At 38.5% G+C, this 17,437-nt stretch overlaps 1 protein-coding gene and 1 long non-coding RNA gene across 3 annotated transcripts in view; both read right to left on the bottom strand.

Moving 5' to 3' along the window:
* Nucleotides 1–5,622: 5,622 nt before the first annotated feature.
* LOC119788801 lies at nt 5,623–6,847 on the bottom strand. The gene is made up of 4 exons (XR_005281513.1): nt 6,526–6,847; nt 6,281–6,435; nt 5,997–6,139; nt 5,623–5,916 (listed from the first exon to the last, which is right to left on the bottom strand). It is a non-coding gene; the product is annotated as an uncharacterized LOC119788801 (long non-coding RNA).
* Nucleotides 6,848–13,342: 6,495 nt separating this feature from the next.
* The window catches only part of egfl6 (EGF-like-domain, multiple 6), a 17,616-nt gene continuing 13,521 nt past the window's right edge, over nt 13,343–17,437 (bottom strand). For both annotated transcript variants that reach the window (XM_038293414.1, XM_038293415.1), the window contains 4 exons: nt 15,989–16,063; nt 15,801–15,896; nt 15,455–15,717; nt 13,343–15,267 (listed from right to left, as the gene is read on the bottom strand). In XM_038293414.1, the coding sequence (XP_038149342.1) occupies nt 15,160–15,267; nt 15,455–15,717; nt 15,801–15,896; nt 15,989–16,063 (542 nt within the window). In that variant the 3' untranslated portion in view covers nt 13,343–15,159. The remainder of the gene's footprint in view (nt 15,268–15,454; nt 15,718–15,800; nt 15,897–15,988; nt 16,064–17,437) is intronic.

Genomic DNA, 17,437 nt, shown 5'->3' with positions numbered 1-17,437 from the left:
AATACCTAATCAAATTCCTTGTATGTGCAACCCTACTTGGTTCTGATTCTGAGATGCATAACAGAAAGATAAATGATAAAACTGTGCATTATTTATTTTTTATTTAAAACAACATTCTAAGTTTTAAGCAATCCTTTAATTTAATCTAATTTAATGGAAAAACATAATCATGCATTAAAACACACACACTCCTCCCAAACACACTCACACGTGTCTTGTTTTGCCTATAATGTGGGGGAAGTATTTTGTAAAATATCCTACATGCAGGAACGTACAGCCACATATAGGACATTTGTTAGGTATATAATGGTAATAGTTAGCCTTATGGTAAGAGTCTAGGCAAGGCCATATAAAATTAATTGAGGTCAATGAAATGTCCCCATATGAAATGAAAACAAAGCTGTGTGTGTTATTTATTTTCAATCAGATAAAATACCTGTAAAAACCTAATGGTCTTACACTGACTAGTCAAGAACATGATTCCTAAGAAAAACAGCCACAGTGTCCAGTAAACCTGCAAGAGGTGCAAATACCAACAGTTGGAAAATACCTGTTTACAGGGTAAATATAAGGTCTGCCCTCCACAAATCTGGTGCTTCTGGATAAATGTTGAGATTGGGGATTTCTATGGCAGGATAATTCTCCCATAGTCAGAGCAAATGTGAGTTTCTAATCCACATTCTAATGTTATACATAGTGTTATAGATGTACTTCATTGGCACTTTTAGATTGAAATATAGATCTATATGAATATTGTTGTACAATATGAAAAAAACATGAGAGATGAGGAAAGATCTCTGAATTGTAGCTTAAGTTTTATTGATATTGGCATCCGATATTTTAAGATGCTTTACTTTGGCCTTGTTCCAGGTCAAGTTTTTTTTTTCCCCTCCTGTTTTGGTGCACTTTTGCTCTGTAGTGCCCAGACACCCCAAGATCCTCCTCTTCAGAACTTGGATGGCGAGCCCCAGCCCAGAGGACTGAGTGAACTGATTGATGGTGACCCGACCGGTCGCTAGCTGTGAGGCATTGAGTGAACATTTGACAGAAACATTGAAACGACTGGAATATTTCTGTTATTTCTTTTTTTTTTTTTAAAGCACGCAATTTTGTTTATTTGTAAATGTGGATCCACAATTGTTCAATATATTAAATTCTACCCTTTCTTATAGACATTGTGCGCTCTCCTCTGTTGTTGCTTACACCTAGGCTCCCATGAATTTAAAATGTTCTGATCAGGCCCCACTTTCTTTATACTTGTGTAGTGTTGGTATCAGTCATCGAAGTGATTAACATACTTACCATCTACTATTATCAGGTGTAATTGGAGTAACCCTTCTTGTGGGTTACACAGTAAACCTGTTTATTGCATTTAATCTATGTTTCCGCCACAACTTTAAGTTTTCAACATAATTAATTTGATTTAGTCTGAGCTTAAATTTGTTGTTTATTAAACATACAATAAATCAAATGATTCCTTAATTTCACTGTTTTTAAATGAATGGGTGGTCCTTTACTTTTATCACCTGATAAAAGTCTGGCATTAACGCAGCAAGATAACGCAGATAACGGACCACCACTAGTTTCTTTTTTTTTTTTTTTTTTTATCAATCACTTTGGAGTTTGATTTTTATCTGTTTATTATATGTCAGAATAATTTTACCTGATTATAATCTATTGCTAAATTTGTAGACCACCTTGCTTCCCTTAAAACACATACACACACACACATGACTCTCCACCAAACCCCAACACACACATGACATTTACTTTTGCATCAGGAGGAATAAGTAAAAGAAAAAGAAAAAAAGGAGAAAAATAAGAAAACAGATTATCCAAATTCATGGCTGGTTAATGCCATTTCAAAAACAGTTAAATGGATTCTGATTGAATCTGCCTTCAACAATTTTGTCCAGGACCTTCTGACTTTTTTCCTTATTTTTTATAATGAATCAGAAATGCATACAGAAAGTAATAACGACAGGCAGAAATAAAAATCATTGAAGAAATGAATAGGGTAAAAAAATACAAAGGAAGAATAAAATAGACACAAATATAACATGCACATAAATAAATACTTAAAAAAAAGTATTAATAAATAAAGTTGAAGATTATAACGGACAATAAATAAATAAGGTTATTATTACAAATAAAGAAGCTAATTAAAAGAGATATATAAATTTATGTCTCACTGTATAATTTAATTTTTACCTACATTTATTTGTTTATTGTAATTTTTGGAGCAATTAATTGTACGCTTATTTATTTATTGAGCATTTCTTTTTTTTTTTTTTATATATGGTAGAGCTGATCCTCCATAGGTTAACACCATTTCAAAAACATATGGATCCTGATTGAATCTGCCGTCAACAAACTTGTCCAGGACCTTCTGACATTTGTCAGTCCTCAACTTCTAAAGTAAGTCACAGTTATAGCAAAAATCCCAAACTCAATGATTTTGTTTTTCTTGTTTTTCTTTTTCTTCTCTCCAGCAAAGGTGAAACAAAATCAGGTTCCATTTTCTCAAAACTAAACATCAGTCTGATGTATACTTACCTTTCATCATGTAAGAATCTCTTCTTCATAAATAAGATACGCTGTTTTATCTTTATACATAAAACAACTATGCCTCATGCAAACAGGTTTTTTGTTTTTTAGATCAGAGCAATTTCAATTCAAAGCTTTTCCAGCTCTGTAGTTTGACCTTATGAATTTCTAAACATGTGTAGTCTAACTATTTACCGTATTTTCACGACTATAAGGCGCATATAAACGTCTTTTTTTCCCCCTCAAAATGTGCGGAGCGCCCTATAAGGCGGTCAGAGATGGCAAAAGTACTCACTTTCCGTACTTGAGTAAAAGTACAGATACTTGTGTTAAAAAATACTCTGGTAAAAGTGGAAGTACTGATTAAACTTCTTTACTCAAGTAAAAGTAACAAAGTACAGGCTTGTAAATTTACTTAAAGTATAAAAGTAAAAGTAGAAACCACTTTTTTCATGCCGTTGCCTACATTTTAAATGGATGTCTGCCAATAGGACTAAATCTCCGTTGTGTTCATCTTCAATCATCTCGTCGTCCATACTTCTATGCTAACGCCACCGCCACCAAGCTGCAATGATTTGCCGCCAATGATAACGCCGAATCTGTTGATTCATCTTGTAGTGGTGCGTCAAATGCAACGTAGATTCCCATCCAATTCGATTGAATTTGGAATTGATGACGTGAAAAATAATAACGGTAACTCCATTGAAATGATTCAAAACTAAAGTAACGAGCCAATTTTTTAAAATGTAAGGAGTAGAAAGTACAGATATTTGTGTAAAAATGTAAGAAGTAGAAGTAAAAAGTCGCCATAAAAATAAGTAGTAAAGTAAAGTAAAAATATCAGAAAAATCTACTTGAGTACAGTAACGAAGTATTTGTACTTCGTTACTTCCCATCTCTGAAGGCGGTACACCCTATGTGTGTTGTTACTGCGGATGTTTGAGACCACCATGAGAACGTTAAAGGGGGAAGTGTGGGCGTGGATTGTGTATAAAAGAACAGGTATGTGCTTTATGCAGAACTCCTCATCTCCTCATTGAGGAGATGATGAAAGCGTGGCTGAGGAAGTTGTATGTAAGGAGACCAGGTGGTTTTTTCCAGGCATCACCATCGCTGTTAATCTCCACTCCATGCGTGCCCATCTCACAGCTGATGTGAAAAACATGGTGAAACAAATGAACGCTGTGCTTGCTGTTCCGGGAGGTCTGACAAAGGAACTTCAACCGCTCGACATCGGTGTGAACCGGCCGTTCAAAGTAATGCTGCTTTCACACCGGACGCAGCAGGTGCGGCAGAAGCAGCGAGTTTACATGCAAAGTCAATGGTTGACGCGCGTCAAGGCGCAGCAAAAGGTCCCGCAGCGCGTTTTGAGCAGCAGGCGCAGCGCGTCTGAGCAGCTGAAGCAGCGCTTCAGGAGCGTTTAAGCATCCGATGCACCGCAAATGCGCTGCTGCTCGAGATGGAAAAAATGAAGTTTTGCTGCTGGACGCGGCGCATCAACCAATCAGAGAAGCTGATCTGGGAGCTGGCCGTGAGACAGACACATCGCTGATGACACAGAGCTCTGTGATCGCTCCTCTGAAACAGTTTATTGACGCCTAAATTAACTTAAAATTCTGAAACCTGAAGGCTGCTGTTGAATGAGATTCCTACTGACAGCGCACCGCTGGTATGTGGGGTTCTGAGCGGCTCCGACAGAACTAATATTGGAAGGCAAGATGGTAATCTGGATGAACTGACTGCAATGATTAAGTTTTCAGGTGGACTTTCTCACTTAAAAACATATTAAAACTACTTGAATCCCACTGATCACAGCAAATACAGCTGCAAGGCAAAGAAAGGATAGGATAGCTCCGCCCAACGCGCGTCAGACACACTTTTGCACCGCGCAGCCAGAGCAGCAAAGCTGCTTCAGCCTTGCATCAGAACTAACTAGTACAATCTAAACTGCAGGCACCAGGATAATAAAAGCGAACATATTCTGCCGGCAGATTTCTGCATTTTAAGTTAATTTATGCGTCAATAAACTGTTTCAGAGCAGTGATTACAGCGCTCTGTGTCATCAGCAATGTATCTGTCTCACGGCCAGCTCCCAGGTTTGATTAATACTTTGTAATAAATACATGAATAAAGCACAATCAAACTCAGTTTTGCTCCCGCTCTATTTTTAAATACGCAGTAGAGGTATTTAAACGTAGTAGAGGACATGTACCTGTATATAAAACCCGCGCCCTATAGTCCGGTGCGCCTTATGTGTGTGTTAAATACAGTAATAGCACACATAACTGAGACTGCGCCTTTTAGTACGGTGCGCCTTATGGTGGTGAAAATACGGTACTACTCATTGATTTCTTAAAACCTACAGTGATAACATTAGGGCAGTGGGAGAAGATGCATATCCCGTCCCACAGCATTAAATGACCTAATTGCTCTGTCCAATACATTGTTCATTTTTAATTAGCTCACCAAGGAGTTAATAAAAATCTTGGCCAGTAAAATAACAGAAATATAATTTGTTCACTGTTTATTTTTAACTTCTGTAGCTGTGCACTTCTACTGTAATTGGAGTGGGAAATATGGAGGTGGCAAGCAGACAAGGCATCAGGTTATTAGTTGGCTGTTGATACAAACCAGCAAAGTTTGGTCATTCTGATGGAAGACAATGAGAAATAAACTCTTTCTTCACAAATGCAAATATAAACTGAGTTGTTATTTTTATGGCGTGAGCCTCGCAGTCAGGACAAAACACAACGTGGTGTGGTATTTGAACATATTTTGTAATCCCTTCTCCCATCTCAATGAGAGCTTAATCCTTGTTGACTATTTGAGACAGCTTGTGCATCAACATTTTATTTAAACTTGCACAGATCAGACAGTTGTATTATCAAAGGGGCAATGACAGTGATGGTAGAAGCATTGTTCTTGTAAAATAAAAATAAGAGATTATTTTAGCTATAGGTAATATCCAGTGTGGGTCCATCAATAAATTGCCTGCAAGTTGTTATGGTTTTAGGTATTTGCCTAACCCACATGCAGAACACTCACAGGAGACAATGCAATCTTTTAAACGTTTATTTATACCGAAAATAAGTATTGAAAATGATGATGCCAAGGGGCAGGTGTGGCAGGAGACTTTGGAACATCAGATGAATCCGCCTCGGGGGAGTGAGATGGGGTCCGAGTGTTGGGCCAGAGGATGAAGGTGAGTCTTGTGAGCATGGTGGAGGCGGATCAGGTTTGAACACAGTAAACTGAGGAGAGGAGTCAGTAGCTTCCAGCCAGTAGATGTACCAAGAGATCACAATTAATCCGTAGTGAATTGTGGTGGAGTAAGATTGCTTGGGAACGAAATCCAAAGGCTTTAGTTTCCTGAAGGGAACAAAGGAGAACGAGGTAAGAGTAGAGAAACCAGGGAAAACAATGCAAGAAGTCAAGAGGGCCACAAGTACCACTTAAGATTAATATTCTGGCATTGAAGTGCTGGCAGCCAACTACTAGTAGTCTTGACCTGATGAGAAACAGGTGCAGGCAATCAGCAGAGCAGCCCAACCGACCATGCTCCCAGATGACCTCTGGAGGATGGACTTGAAAACTGCAAAAAATAGAGGAGGAATCAGGACCAAGAACCAGACCCCAACACAAATATCAGGCTGAAGAACCCCAAAGGGCTCTACAGTGCATTCTGTTATGGTGCAAAAGGTTGAAATTATGTTGTTAAAATTTGCACTCTTACTCGTCGTCTTCAACTCCATTCAGGAACTGCTTCTTGGGGGCAGAGGTCTCAGCTAAGAGTCCCAGACTTCCGTCTCCATGGACAACTCCTCCAGCTCTGCTACCAACGGAGAGGCAAACTCCCTACAACATGTCCGGGGTCGTCCGCTTGACTTTCTGTTTAGGAGAAGTAAGTTGTAATTGTTACTACTTACTTTTTCCAAGCAATGTGGTCAACACCACTCACAAGGTAGTGAGGCTACTTACCCATAGCTGGGACAGTGGTTAACGAGTGCCAAGAAATGTCCACATATTGTGGGGTATTGCACTTCGTCTCTGGGGCCCACTGTTGCTCCGAGATCCCCCGCAGTTTGGCCTGGATCAATAAAGTACCCAGTTTCCGTGTGTGGCCACGTGGAGGCACTGCAGGGGTCTTTGTGGTGGAGAGGCTATGTACTGGCAGGAGAAGAACCAGACACGTGGTTCTTTTCACCCTACATGTAGGGACAAGCCAGCTGCAGTAGCTGAATTCCAAGCACACAGCTGAATCTCAGAACTACTGCAAGAGACGCTTCCACACACACTTATGTGCATTCGCATGCATACAAACACACTTTTTTTTTTTTTTTTATTGTATTTATTTTTTTTTTTTTTGCTTTTTTGTTTTTTTTGTTTTGTTTTGTTTTTTGCTTTATTGTATTTTTTTTTGTTTTTTGGGGTTTTTTTGTACTTTTTTTTGTCTTTTTTGATGATTTTTGAGTTGTTTTCATTTTTAGCCTGGGCACATTTTTCTAGTTGTTATTCTGAGAAGTGTTGCTTTTCTTCCATTTTTCTGGTTTCTTGAGACCCAGACCATGTCGTATCTTTTTCCAGACTGATGGGTCTTTTTTTGAGCAACTTGCTTCTGTTGGTTCAGCATCTGGACTTTCCTGTTGCTCTGACAGGGTTTCCACAGAGCAGCCAGTCTCTTTCTTTGATTCAGATTTGAGAATATCATAATCTCTCAGCATCTCCTCTATGAACTCATCCACCTCCATGGTGGACACATTAGTAATAATAACGTCCTCTGACAGGGTCTCAAGATCCATGGATGCAGGTTCGGAAACGGTCTTCACAGGGATGGAGTCTTCTTTCTGTCTCGGTTCCTGACGCCTGGCCTTTTTGCGTTTTGGACGACCAAGGTCTTCTTTGTCATGGAGCTCTGCTTTCAGGTGTTCCAGCTCTGTTTTATAACTAACCTCACACTCAGAGTACTGTTGTTGAAGGGTAATGAGTTGTTTTTGGAGAGCGTCCTTCTCGGCCCCAAGTTCACAGTAGCTCCTCATTTTTTCAGAATGAGCTTTTATTTCTTTATCAAACTCCTGCTGAAATGCTTCTTTCTCCTGTGTTAGAGCAAAAACGTCTGTTTCGTACCTAGTTTTCAATTCCTGGTACAAGACCTTAACCTTCGCCAGTTCACTTTGAAGATTTTCCATCGTCTCTGTAGGTATTTGTTTCAGGAATCCAAACTCGTGCGCCATTTTCTGATGGTTTTCCTTCTCCGCTATGAGTTCATTGATGAGCTGGCGGTCAAACTTTGCTCTCTTCTCATTAGCATTTTTCTCACAGACCATGTCATGCTGATAGGTTTCTACTTTTTGCATTAGTAAAGAAATGTCTGTGTTATATTTTGAACTTAGTTCTTGGTATGAAACCTTCATCTGCTCCATCTGAGTCTGCAGGACTGCATTCTCAGCTCTCAGGCTCTCGATGAGCTTTTGGTCTTGCTTCATTTTTTCTTCATAACGTATCTGTAAGTTGACCTGCTGGTTTGCTCCAGCGTTCTCAGTTTTGTCTTTAGAGCGAAGCTCCTCGTAACAATTCTTGATTTTGTCTAGTTCTTGTTGGAGGGCAGCATTTTTCTCTTTTTCAGTTTGGATTTGTGATATAAATGCTTCCTCTTGGACAATATGAGCAACCTTTAAATGCTCAAAGTCTACTTGCAGCATCTTTTTCTTTTTGTATTTCATGTCATTGTTCACCTTAGATGCGATAGTGGCAGGGCTGAGAGTTTCTGGATCTGTAAACTTTTGAATTCTCATCAGTTCTCGCTTGGTTTCTTTGCCCTTATTAATGAACATCTCTTTGAGATTTTTCTGCCGTTTTAACTCACTTTTTGCTTTTTCAAGCTCTTCCTCAAGGGTGAATACCTTTTGGTTTTCCTCCAACCATTTATATTTCTCAATTTCCAAAAGAGAGTTGAGCCTTTTGATTTCATCCTGGACAGGATTATTAGGCTGTCTGTTGTTAATGCAGCTTTTCTGATTTTGTCGAGCTTCCAAACTATACGGCTGATATCTGCTCCCACCGTTGTGGTAATGTTGCCTTTGATGTGGCATTTTAACACAAATAAACGGTTGTTAAAGTTTGCGTTAATCTGTAAAAGGTTTGAAATCTCGACTAGAAGGGCGCTATGCGTACGTCTGATCTAGTCAGTGGTGCAGCAAGCAATAATGCAATAATGAATTCTGATCTGATGACATCAGGGTTCTAAAGCAATGACATCACAGAATTATGGGATGTCCCTTAGAATGCTGACATAGGACATGCCCACAACCCCCCCCCCCCCCCCCACACACACACACACACATTACACACACATACTAGTTCTGCCATCGTAGTGAGGACCATGTGTTGACTCCTATTGACTTCCACTGATTTTTATTCATTTTAAACCCTTTTTATGCCCTAATCCTAAAAATAACCCTAAACCTAACATTACCAATGCATACCTCACCCTAACCCTAACTAATTAACATGTTAGCTCTAAACCTAACCATTAGCAAAAAAGCATGTGAGGACTTGCAAAATTTGATGGGGAAAATGGAATTGCGGTCCTCACTCTGAGGGCTAGACAGATACACACTCCCCAACACACCCCCACACACATGACTTATGGGGACATTTCATTTACTTACATTCATTTAAACCAGATCCCTAGCCTAACCCTAACTATTACCAACATACACCTAACCCCAACCCCAACTCAAAGAACAGAACTTTACCATATTGGGACCAGGATTTTGATCCCCATAAGGACATAGGTCCCCATGAGGTGACTGTATAAACAGATTAAAGTGTCCACACCGTAAAACAAGTATACACACACACTTCAAGCTCCACACCCCAAATATTATATGAGATTAGGATTTCTTTGATAGAAACACTGATTTTTTTATTTATTTATACATTTTAGCTTTTTATGGTCATAGTGCCCTTTTTCTTTTTAACTTTGTAGGTGATTATTTGAGTCATTGCTGTAACATTTCTGCACTGTCCATTTTTGTAATGGCATCAACTATGGGAGAATTATCCTGCTATAATGCAAGAGCACATAATTTCAATTTGAGAAAAGAATTTCATCTTCTTGCACTCAAAACTTATAATGCTAACACTCAAAACATGCACTCTCTCTCAAATATTTTCTCTTCTCTCTCAAATCTTTGTTTCTTCTCTCAGATTTAATGCTTCTTGCACAGATATTTTCTGCTCTCCCTTGCCTCCTTCTCTTCGCGCACAAACCACGCTCTGCACGAGTCTCAGATATGCTCGCAAACCCGTAGGCTCTGCTTGTGGATTTTTTTTTTGCTCTCTCTCGGATTGCAGTTCGATCGTCGCGTAGCAACCTTTCCAGCCAATAGAACGACAGCCTCGGGAAAGGGTGCGCTTGTTTAACCCTACTGAGTGTGCCTGTGCTACTACGCCACTTATAAGAGCGTCAGCTGAAACTGCTATTTACAGTAGTTTTGTGGCTCGATTCAGCAAAGTTCAGTACTTATGGATAACCCAAACAATTCTGAATTAAGTAATTTTTAACAGCTAGTGGTTTGTTATGTACAAAAGCAAAGAACCGACATATCAAATTATTACCTTGAAATACTTTGTTAGTATTGATTTCAAAATGTAGGGGGAAAAATAAATTTTTTACAAAAAGTTAAAATGTTGGATAGTTATTTCCAATTATTATTATGGTGTTATGTGTCCACTCGGCTTTCTTATTGACGTAAACACCCAGGTATTTGAAACTCTCCACAGTTTCTATGTCCTGCCCCTGAATGTTCACACGGGGGTCGTCTCCTGAAGTCGATCACCAATGCCTTGGTCTAACTGGTGTTTAAACTCAGGTGTTTTTTCTCACAACAGTCCACAAAGTCCATAATGACTGACCGGTACTCCAGCTCATTCCCCTCAGACACACAGCCCACAAGGTGAAGGTGTAGAGGGTGAAGAGAAATGTAGACAGGACGGTGGCCTGGAGGCCCCAGTGCTGCAGACTGGCACCTTTGACTGATAGCCTTGCAGCCAGGGCTGTCAGTCAGAGAAAATCCTGACTTTGATTTTCTTATAGAAGTCAGGAGAAAAAGATTTCTCTTCCAGGGTCAAGTCATCCACGCCTCCGAAAATTAACGATCTCACTCTTAACTAAATATAAAATTTGAGGTCTGATTAAACATGATAATAAAATTTAAATAAATAAATAAATACCAATTTTAATATCATAATACAGTACTTATTATTTTTTAACCTGCTGATATAGCCAACAAACCGCATAGTTAGTCCAATGAAAAGCTCCTTTGAGGTGAAAACAGCGGTGGCTTTCAGAAGACATACAGTAAGTCTCCTTTCCTTGTAATGTCCTACTTGAGCTGTGATTGGACTCCTCTTTCGGACCAATTGTCCACTTATCCAACATTTTAAAACATCCATAACTCACTGACTGGTTACGTTAAAACGTAAAGATTTGCCATTATACTAACAAAGTATTTCAAGATAATAATTTAATATGTCGGTTCTTTGCTTTTGTACATAACACACCACTAATTGTTTAAAATTACTTAATTCAGAATTTTTTGGGTTATCCATAAGTAGCTACTGAACTTAGCTGAATCAAGCCACAAAACTACTGTAAATAGCAGTTTCAGCTGACGCTCTTATAAGTCGCGTAGTAGCACAGGCACACTCAGTAGGGTTAAACAAGCGCACCCTTTCCGAGGCTGTCGTTCTATTGGCTGGGAAGGTTGCTAGGCGACGATCCAACTGCAATCCGAGAGAGAGCAAAAAAAATCCGCAAGCAGAGCCTACGGGTTTGCGAGCGTATTTGAGACTCGCGGTTTGTGCGCGAAGAGAAGGAGGCAAGCGAGAGCAGAAAATATCTGTGCAAAAAGCATTAAATCTGAGAGAAGAAACAAAGATTTGAGAGAGAAGAGAAAATATTTGAGAGAGAGTGCATGTTTTGAGTGTGAGCATTATAAGTTTTGAGTGCAAGAAGATGAAATTCTTTTCTCAAATTGAAATTATGTGCTCTTGCATTATGGCAGGATAATTCTCCCATAGATTTCTTCCTTTAGAAAACCATATAAAGTCTGGTGTAATGTTAGCTGAAAGTGGTGTAGAGTACATTTGTGGAAGACATGCTGGTTAGATGAGAAGAAGAATACATTTTTTGGCCTACATAGAAAGCATTGTGTGTCAGAAAACTAAAACCATGAACAAAACATCCCCATCGTTCAAAAAGTTGGAAAAAGGATTATGCTATAAATGTTGCTTTTTGCCACTGATTATTTGATAGAAAGATAAATGGAGCTAAATAAGGATGGATCCTGGAAGACAGCCTGTTAGAAGCTGCAAAGACTTGAAATTGAAAATTTACACTTCCAATGGGACCACAACCCTAACTACATGGCCACATTGGAGTTGTTTAAAGCAAAACACGTAACATCCATTTCAATGACTGATCAAACTTTAGATATAAAGCCGTTTGTAAATCTACCATAAGATGTTTCATAAACACTGCAACCAATCTAATAAACCTTAAGCTTTTTAAGATAAGCATATTTAAAACTATGTATCACTTTTCTTTCAGTTTAAGACTATTTACTACTTAGTGTTGCTGTAGTGCATCCAATTCTAGTGAAAAATGCTGAAAGGTTTGGTAGAAACTATATAAAATGTAGAACAGACTCATGGGTAAGAGTCCTTTACAAAACACTGTTCCTGTAAACCAATCGGGGATTTGATAAATAATATAATTTCACATCAGGTTAATTACATCAGAAATACAAGTTTATAATAACAAGTTACAATACTGTGGCTGATAGATAAAACATAACAAGAGCACCTTGACTGTGGATAGTATGTACATTTATGTAGGTATATAGAATCGTCATGCAGGTATATTTAAAGGAGAAGTCTGGTCATATTCAGATATACTTTAAATGTGAAATTATTACATAATGTTCAATAATTGATAAGTGTTTTTAATTAAGAGTAGTTTCATTTGAATGTGCTTTACCGCAGACATCCATGTTTGTCAAAGAGCACTACTGCCACCTACTGGTTTGTGACGTCAAGGCGCGGTATCGGCTGTTGAGCAAGTCCCAATGCCGTATCTGGTGTTTGTAACAACACACTTTTATCCAAGTCATCTTGAAAACATCCTTCTTCAAAATGTTGGCTAAATATTACGTGTTTTTTCTCTGGCCACAAAGTTTGATGGCAAATTCTCCCTCTTCAGGTTGGCAATTCAATGATAAACCCATCTGTGTAGGATCATGAATTAGAAAGGTGAAATAAATATTTTTTTGTTCACTTTTATCCAATGTATTACAACATCCAACTGCCATGGGCGTGGGCATTGTCACTTAAACAATAGCTCTTGACAATTTCTATGGTGAAGTCCTCTCAAAAATCTTAAATAATTGTTGTTGATTGCAGATTTGTCTAGTAGTTCTTATTGATTTTGCTTGTAAAGCAAGGAGAATGGACTTTGGCTTACCGCACCGTGACGTCACTGCTGGAAGATGTCAGGAGTGAGGTGTTACTATATTTGGGCAAAAATGGCCAGTCCCAGTCTCAGTGATTGCAACAAAAGTTGTTATTTTTCTTTTTTTACTGATTAAAGCTATATTCATTAAATTACCCAGAACATATTAGGTGGAGGTATAAAAAATGATCCATTGATATTCCTTACTGACCGGACTGTTCCTTTAAAGTGGCATCCCCTGACTTCCCTATCTGCAATACCAACTTCATGGGACCCTTTGTGCTGCATTTTTCTATCTTCAAACTTATCATTTTCAATTTATAATTATAGATTAAAAAACTGCAGAGCCATTGGTTCAGATTTCTTTCTTTGTTTAAATCACAAAATCCAGCAAAATAACAAAGTACAAGTCTTGCTGTGTTTCGCTTTAAAACTGACTTTCTCGAGGTAGTTGGAAGCCTTTACATTTTGTTTTGTACTCATATAAAATGATTTCGATAACCAATACAAAATATTAAACAGAAATGCTGACATTAAAAGGCATGAATATATTTCTATAAGGTTTCTAATAATAGCATCCATATTGGTCAATATTAATTAAAAGGAATAATATTTCCCGGCATTAGAAAAAACATGTTTAATATAAGCATTCACCGCAAATTTAATACAGTTTTGGCAATATATACCTATTTTCAACAAAACAGCCTTCAAAAATGTAACTTATCTAACCTTTGATTCACATTACATTTTGTATTTTATGTAGTTTGCTTCAGCAATCTAATGTCACAAACATAACGCCAGTACAATACTGCTTAAGAGGAATTGCGTCACAATTTATTTCAAAACGCCCGTGAATAAAAATAACATACTCACATGTATCTTAAACTATTTCTTATCTACCACAGCACAACAAAATCACACATGCGAGAGACACTGTCGCTTCGAGAGGAGAAAATCACTCTCTGCACACGCCCGCTCCTCCCACGCCTTCTCAGGGTCATGCTTGGGATCTCACGGAGCGCACGATTTTCTATCCAGTGGCCACGCTCAAGGATAGCCTCCTCCTGATTGGGCTTTGCAGAAACAATCATAAGGGAAGTAGTGTCAGGAAGCCTTTAACTGACACTTACCCCACCTAACACAAACGTTGAAGAAGCCTCCGTCACTGTACCATCTCCAGCCGTTGTCTTCCTGAAACTGCTTCCAGTGTGATCGTGTCTGCAAGGCCCAATCAGGAGGAGGCTTAAGGGCTGGTTATACTCCCACAGCAGTGTGTCGCAGTGAGCTTGTTGCAGGTATGATGCAGACATTTTTGATTTATGCTCAATTTTGAAGCGTGGTCTGTGTTATGTAATTCCACGCCACAATGCAAGAGGGACAATCATGAACTAGCTGTAGGTCTAGATACGGCCGAGGAGGTGAGGAAGTTGGGGCAAGTTTTTCTGACAACGGAGGGACAATGAGGGCGAAAAAATGCTGGTATCCAGGTGGAAAAAGGGTCCCAGCATTCTCGTGCACCTTGCTCTTCTCGCTGGTCCATCTTCACAAGTTGTTTTCCGCAATGGCCATCATACAAACAAAACAAGCCGGTAAGGTACCAAACGGGAAATATGCATGAGTAGATCGGATGTAGATTTGACCCATCAGAGGCTCCTATCTGCGGCACTGTCTGCGGTCACCTACAATTTTGGAGAGGTGCAGCAGATTGTCTGCGGAAGGGGCGGGAAGAAGCTGGTACGCGCAGGGAACAATTCTCTCCTCTCTGAGTGGCAGTTTCTCACGCATATGTGATTTTGTTGTGTGGTGGTAGATAAACCATGTGCAGAAGTACTTTAACAAACATGCAAGTATGTTTATTTTGCCACAAGCGTTTTGAAATAAATGTGAAGCCATAAACAGAACTTAAGAACTTAGCTCTTCCATCTTTTCCTGAGATATGAGTCATCTGGGTTTTATTTAGAGTAATTATTAACTGAGAATAAAGAATTTAGCTGAATCAGAAAAACGTAACAGGTGGTGTGAAAGCAAACTTGCATGCACCCATAATTAAGTTGACTGAGCAGATTATTAAAGAAAAAGAAATTAGTGATGTTTGATTCCTAAAAGATTGGATTTATATCTTCTTGACAGTGTCCTGATGTCAGCACAACATTATCCAACCCTATTTCACCTCCAATGCCTTTCCCACGCTGAGCTTCAAAGATGATCTGAAAGACATTCAGATGGAACCATTGTATTATACAGTCCCATGTGGAATGTATGTCTTAAAATAACAGTCAATTAAACCTATTTTGAAAACTATACCAATTGCAGTAAAATAAATATTTTCAAAACAAATCTGTTATTAGACAACCCCTAAAGGAAAAATTCATCCCATTAAGAAAAATAACTCACAGACTGCGGGGCCTCCTCTCTCCAGGCCACAGTAAGGAGTTCAGTCTGCCAGCCCTGGTTTTTGCTTTGGCTCTGTTCCCACACAGGGTAAGCATTGTTGTCCAGCAGCACCCTGAGCGAGCCCACATCATGACCCACCACCCGATAGTCAAAGGTGAGGCAGAAGCTGCCATACTGGGCTCGGTCACTGAGCAGCAATTTCAGCTTAGCTACATCTTCTCTGCCACCTATCAGCCCACTCAAAGCCATGTAGTAGTTGCCATCTGGGAGGATTGAATAGTATATTAGTAGCTGTATCTAAAATGACAAAAAAAAGAAAAAAGATTTTGAAGCATAATTTTGTTACCATTATCATGGTAGGCCACAGTCCAGTCCATGTCATCAGTTATGTCTTGGACCCATTCACATGCTCCTTGGTCGAAGTTGCAGTCCAAGAAATATTCTGGTTGGGGAAAAAAGAAAACAGTTTTACACTTTGAGTATTAGCCACCTACAAAGACATTTTAATGACATTTAAAACATGTATTTAATTACCTTCCTGTGGTGATTCAATGTAGATTTCTTTGACTTCTGTGTTGGGTCCAAACACTGACTCAAAGTCCTCTGAGACTGAATTTAGATAAGATGGGAAAAAAATAAAAATACAGTGGGATCCTTTTTAGGCAGAGATTTCCAAATTATGAAAAATACGTAGACTGAAGCACTTTTTTGTTCATTTAAGGAGGCAGTAAGAAATTAAGCCCAACCTAAAAAAAAAAAAACACTTGAAGACACTGATCCATGCTTTCATTACCTTATACTATAACTCCTTTTTAACCTTTCCAGGTCTTTCTTTTCATTTTAAAGTTGACAAAAACATAACTTCATAATTTTTAACTTCACATAACTTCACTTATGATCAGTGGCACAGCTTTTCTCTTGTTGTTTCTATGTATTACCAGAAAAAAGGTCCACTGTTTGTTTATCAATAACCATTTGCATTAATATTAATATTTACATATACTAATACCTACATTAATTGGATTTATTTGTTATTAGCTTCTAATTTCATAGAAGACTCCTAGATGACTTGCAGAGACACAATTTTTTTGCCAAAAAACTCAAAAATTGGTTCTGAAAAGACCATTACCCCTGTGTGTATCATATTTAATGTTAGTTTATTGATGATGAGTAATTAACTACTGTATTTTTTGTTGTTAGTTCATTTATAATATACGAACAATTAAAATTGTAAATTTGTTAGAACATTGAACATAAGAGTATTGCTGCTGCCACCTTCTGTTTTAGAGAGGAACTGCTTGGGAATTATGTTCAGACAAAATCACCCAATAAGGGTGGCCATCACTGGCCACCCCTGGTCCCCCATATTGCTCCTTCCATGCTTATAACTGCAGTCTAGTGTTTTTTTTTTTTAACTGTCTTTTTACCTCAGAGGTCATGGGATGGAGACAAACCCTCAACAGGTTTTTATCTTTTTAACCTCTTGGACACTAGGCCTGTTTTCGAGAAATATGCTTGAAAATAACATGCCCAAAATGAATTGAATATATCTCAAGAACTACAGAGTTTATTTTAATTGTTTTGGTATCAAAATAAAGGCAAGACCCCAGAGAATATGTTACAGGTCTAAAAACCATCTTGGGGCGAGTGCTGAGGACCCAAATTTGGGTCCTTGTGTTATGAAAAGGTTAATTCTATTTGGTTGAATAGTATTTTATTTGCATTAACTGGCCTTTTAGCACTGCACCAATAATTTTTTTTTGCTCATGAACCATGTTTACATTTTCAAGTGGCCATTAAAGCTTCCTAGTCTTGAGCTTTTGCTTTTATTCTTGTGCAGCGAATGGACAGTTGATGACTATAAATGCCCCCTGCTTGTTGCTGAGAATAGGGAGATTAAACATTGAGCCCATGTGGAGTCGGGCATGTTTTATTTTTTTTATTTTTTTTTTATTTTTTTTTTTTTTTTACAGTGTCCTGTCT

The sequence above is a fragment of the Cyprinodon tularosa genome, unplaced genomic scaffold (assembly GCF_016077235.1).
Source record: "Cyprinodon tularosa strain WSP-4 unplaced genomic scaffold, ASM1607723v1 ctg326, whole genome shotgun sequence".
Lineage (NCBI taxonomy): Eukaryota > Metazoa > Chordata > Actinopteri > Cyprinodontiformes > Cyprinodontidae > Cyprinodon > Cyprinodon tularosa.
Note: the sequence above shows the minus strand (reverse complement) of the source record. Positions and strands in the feature narration are given on the sequence as shown.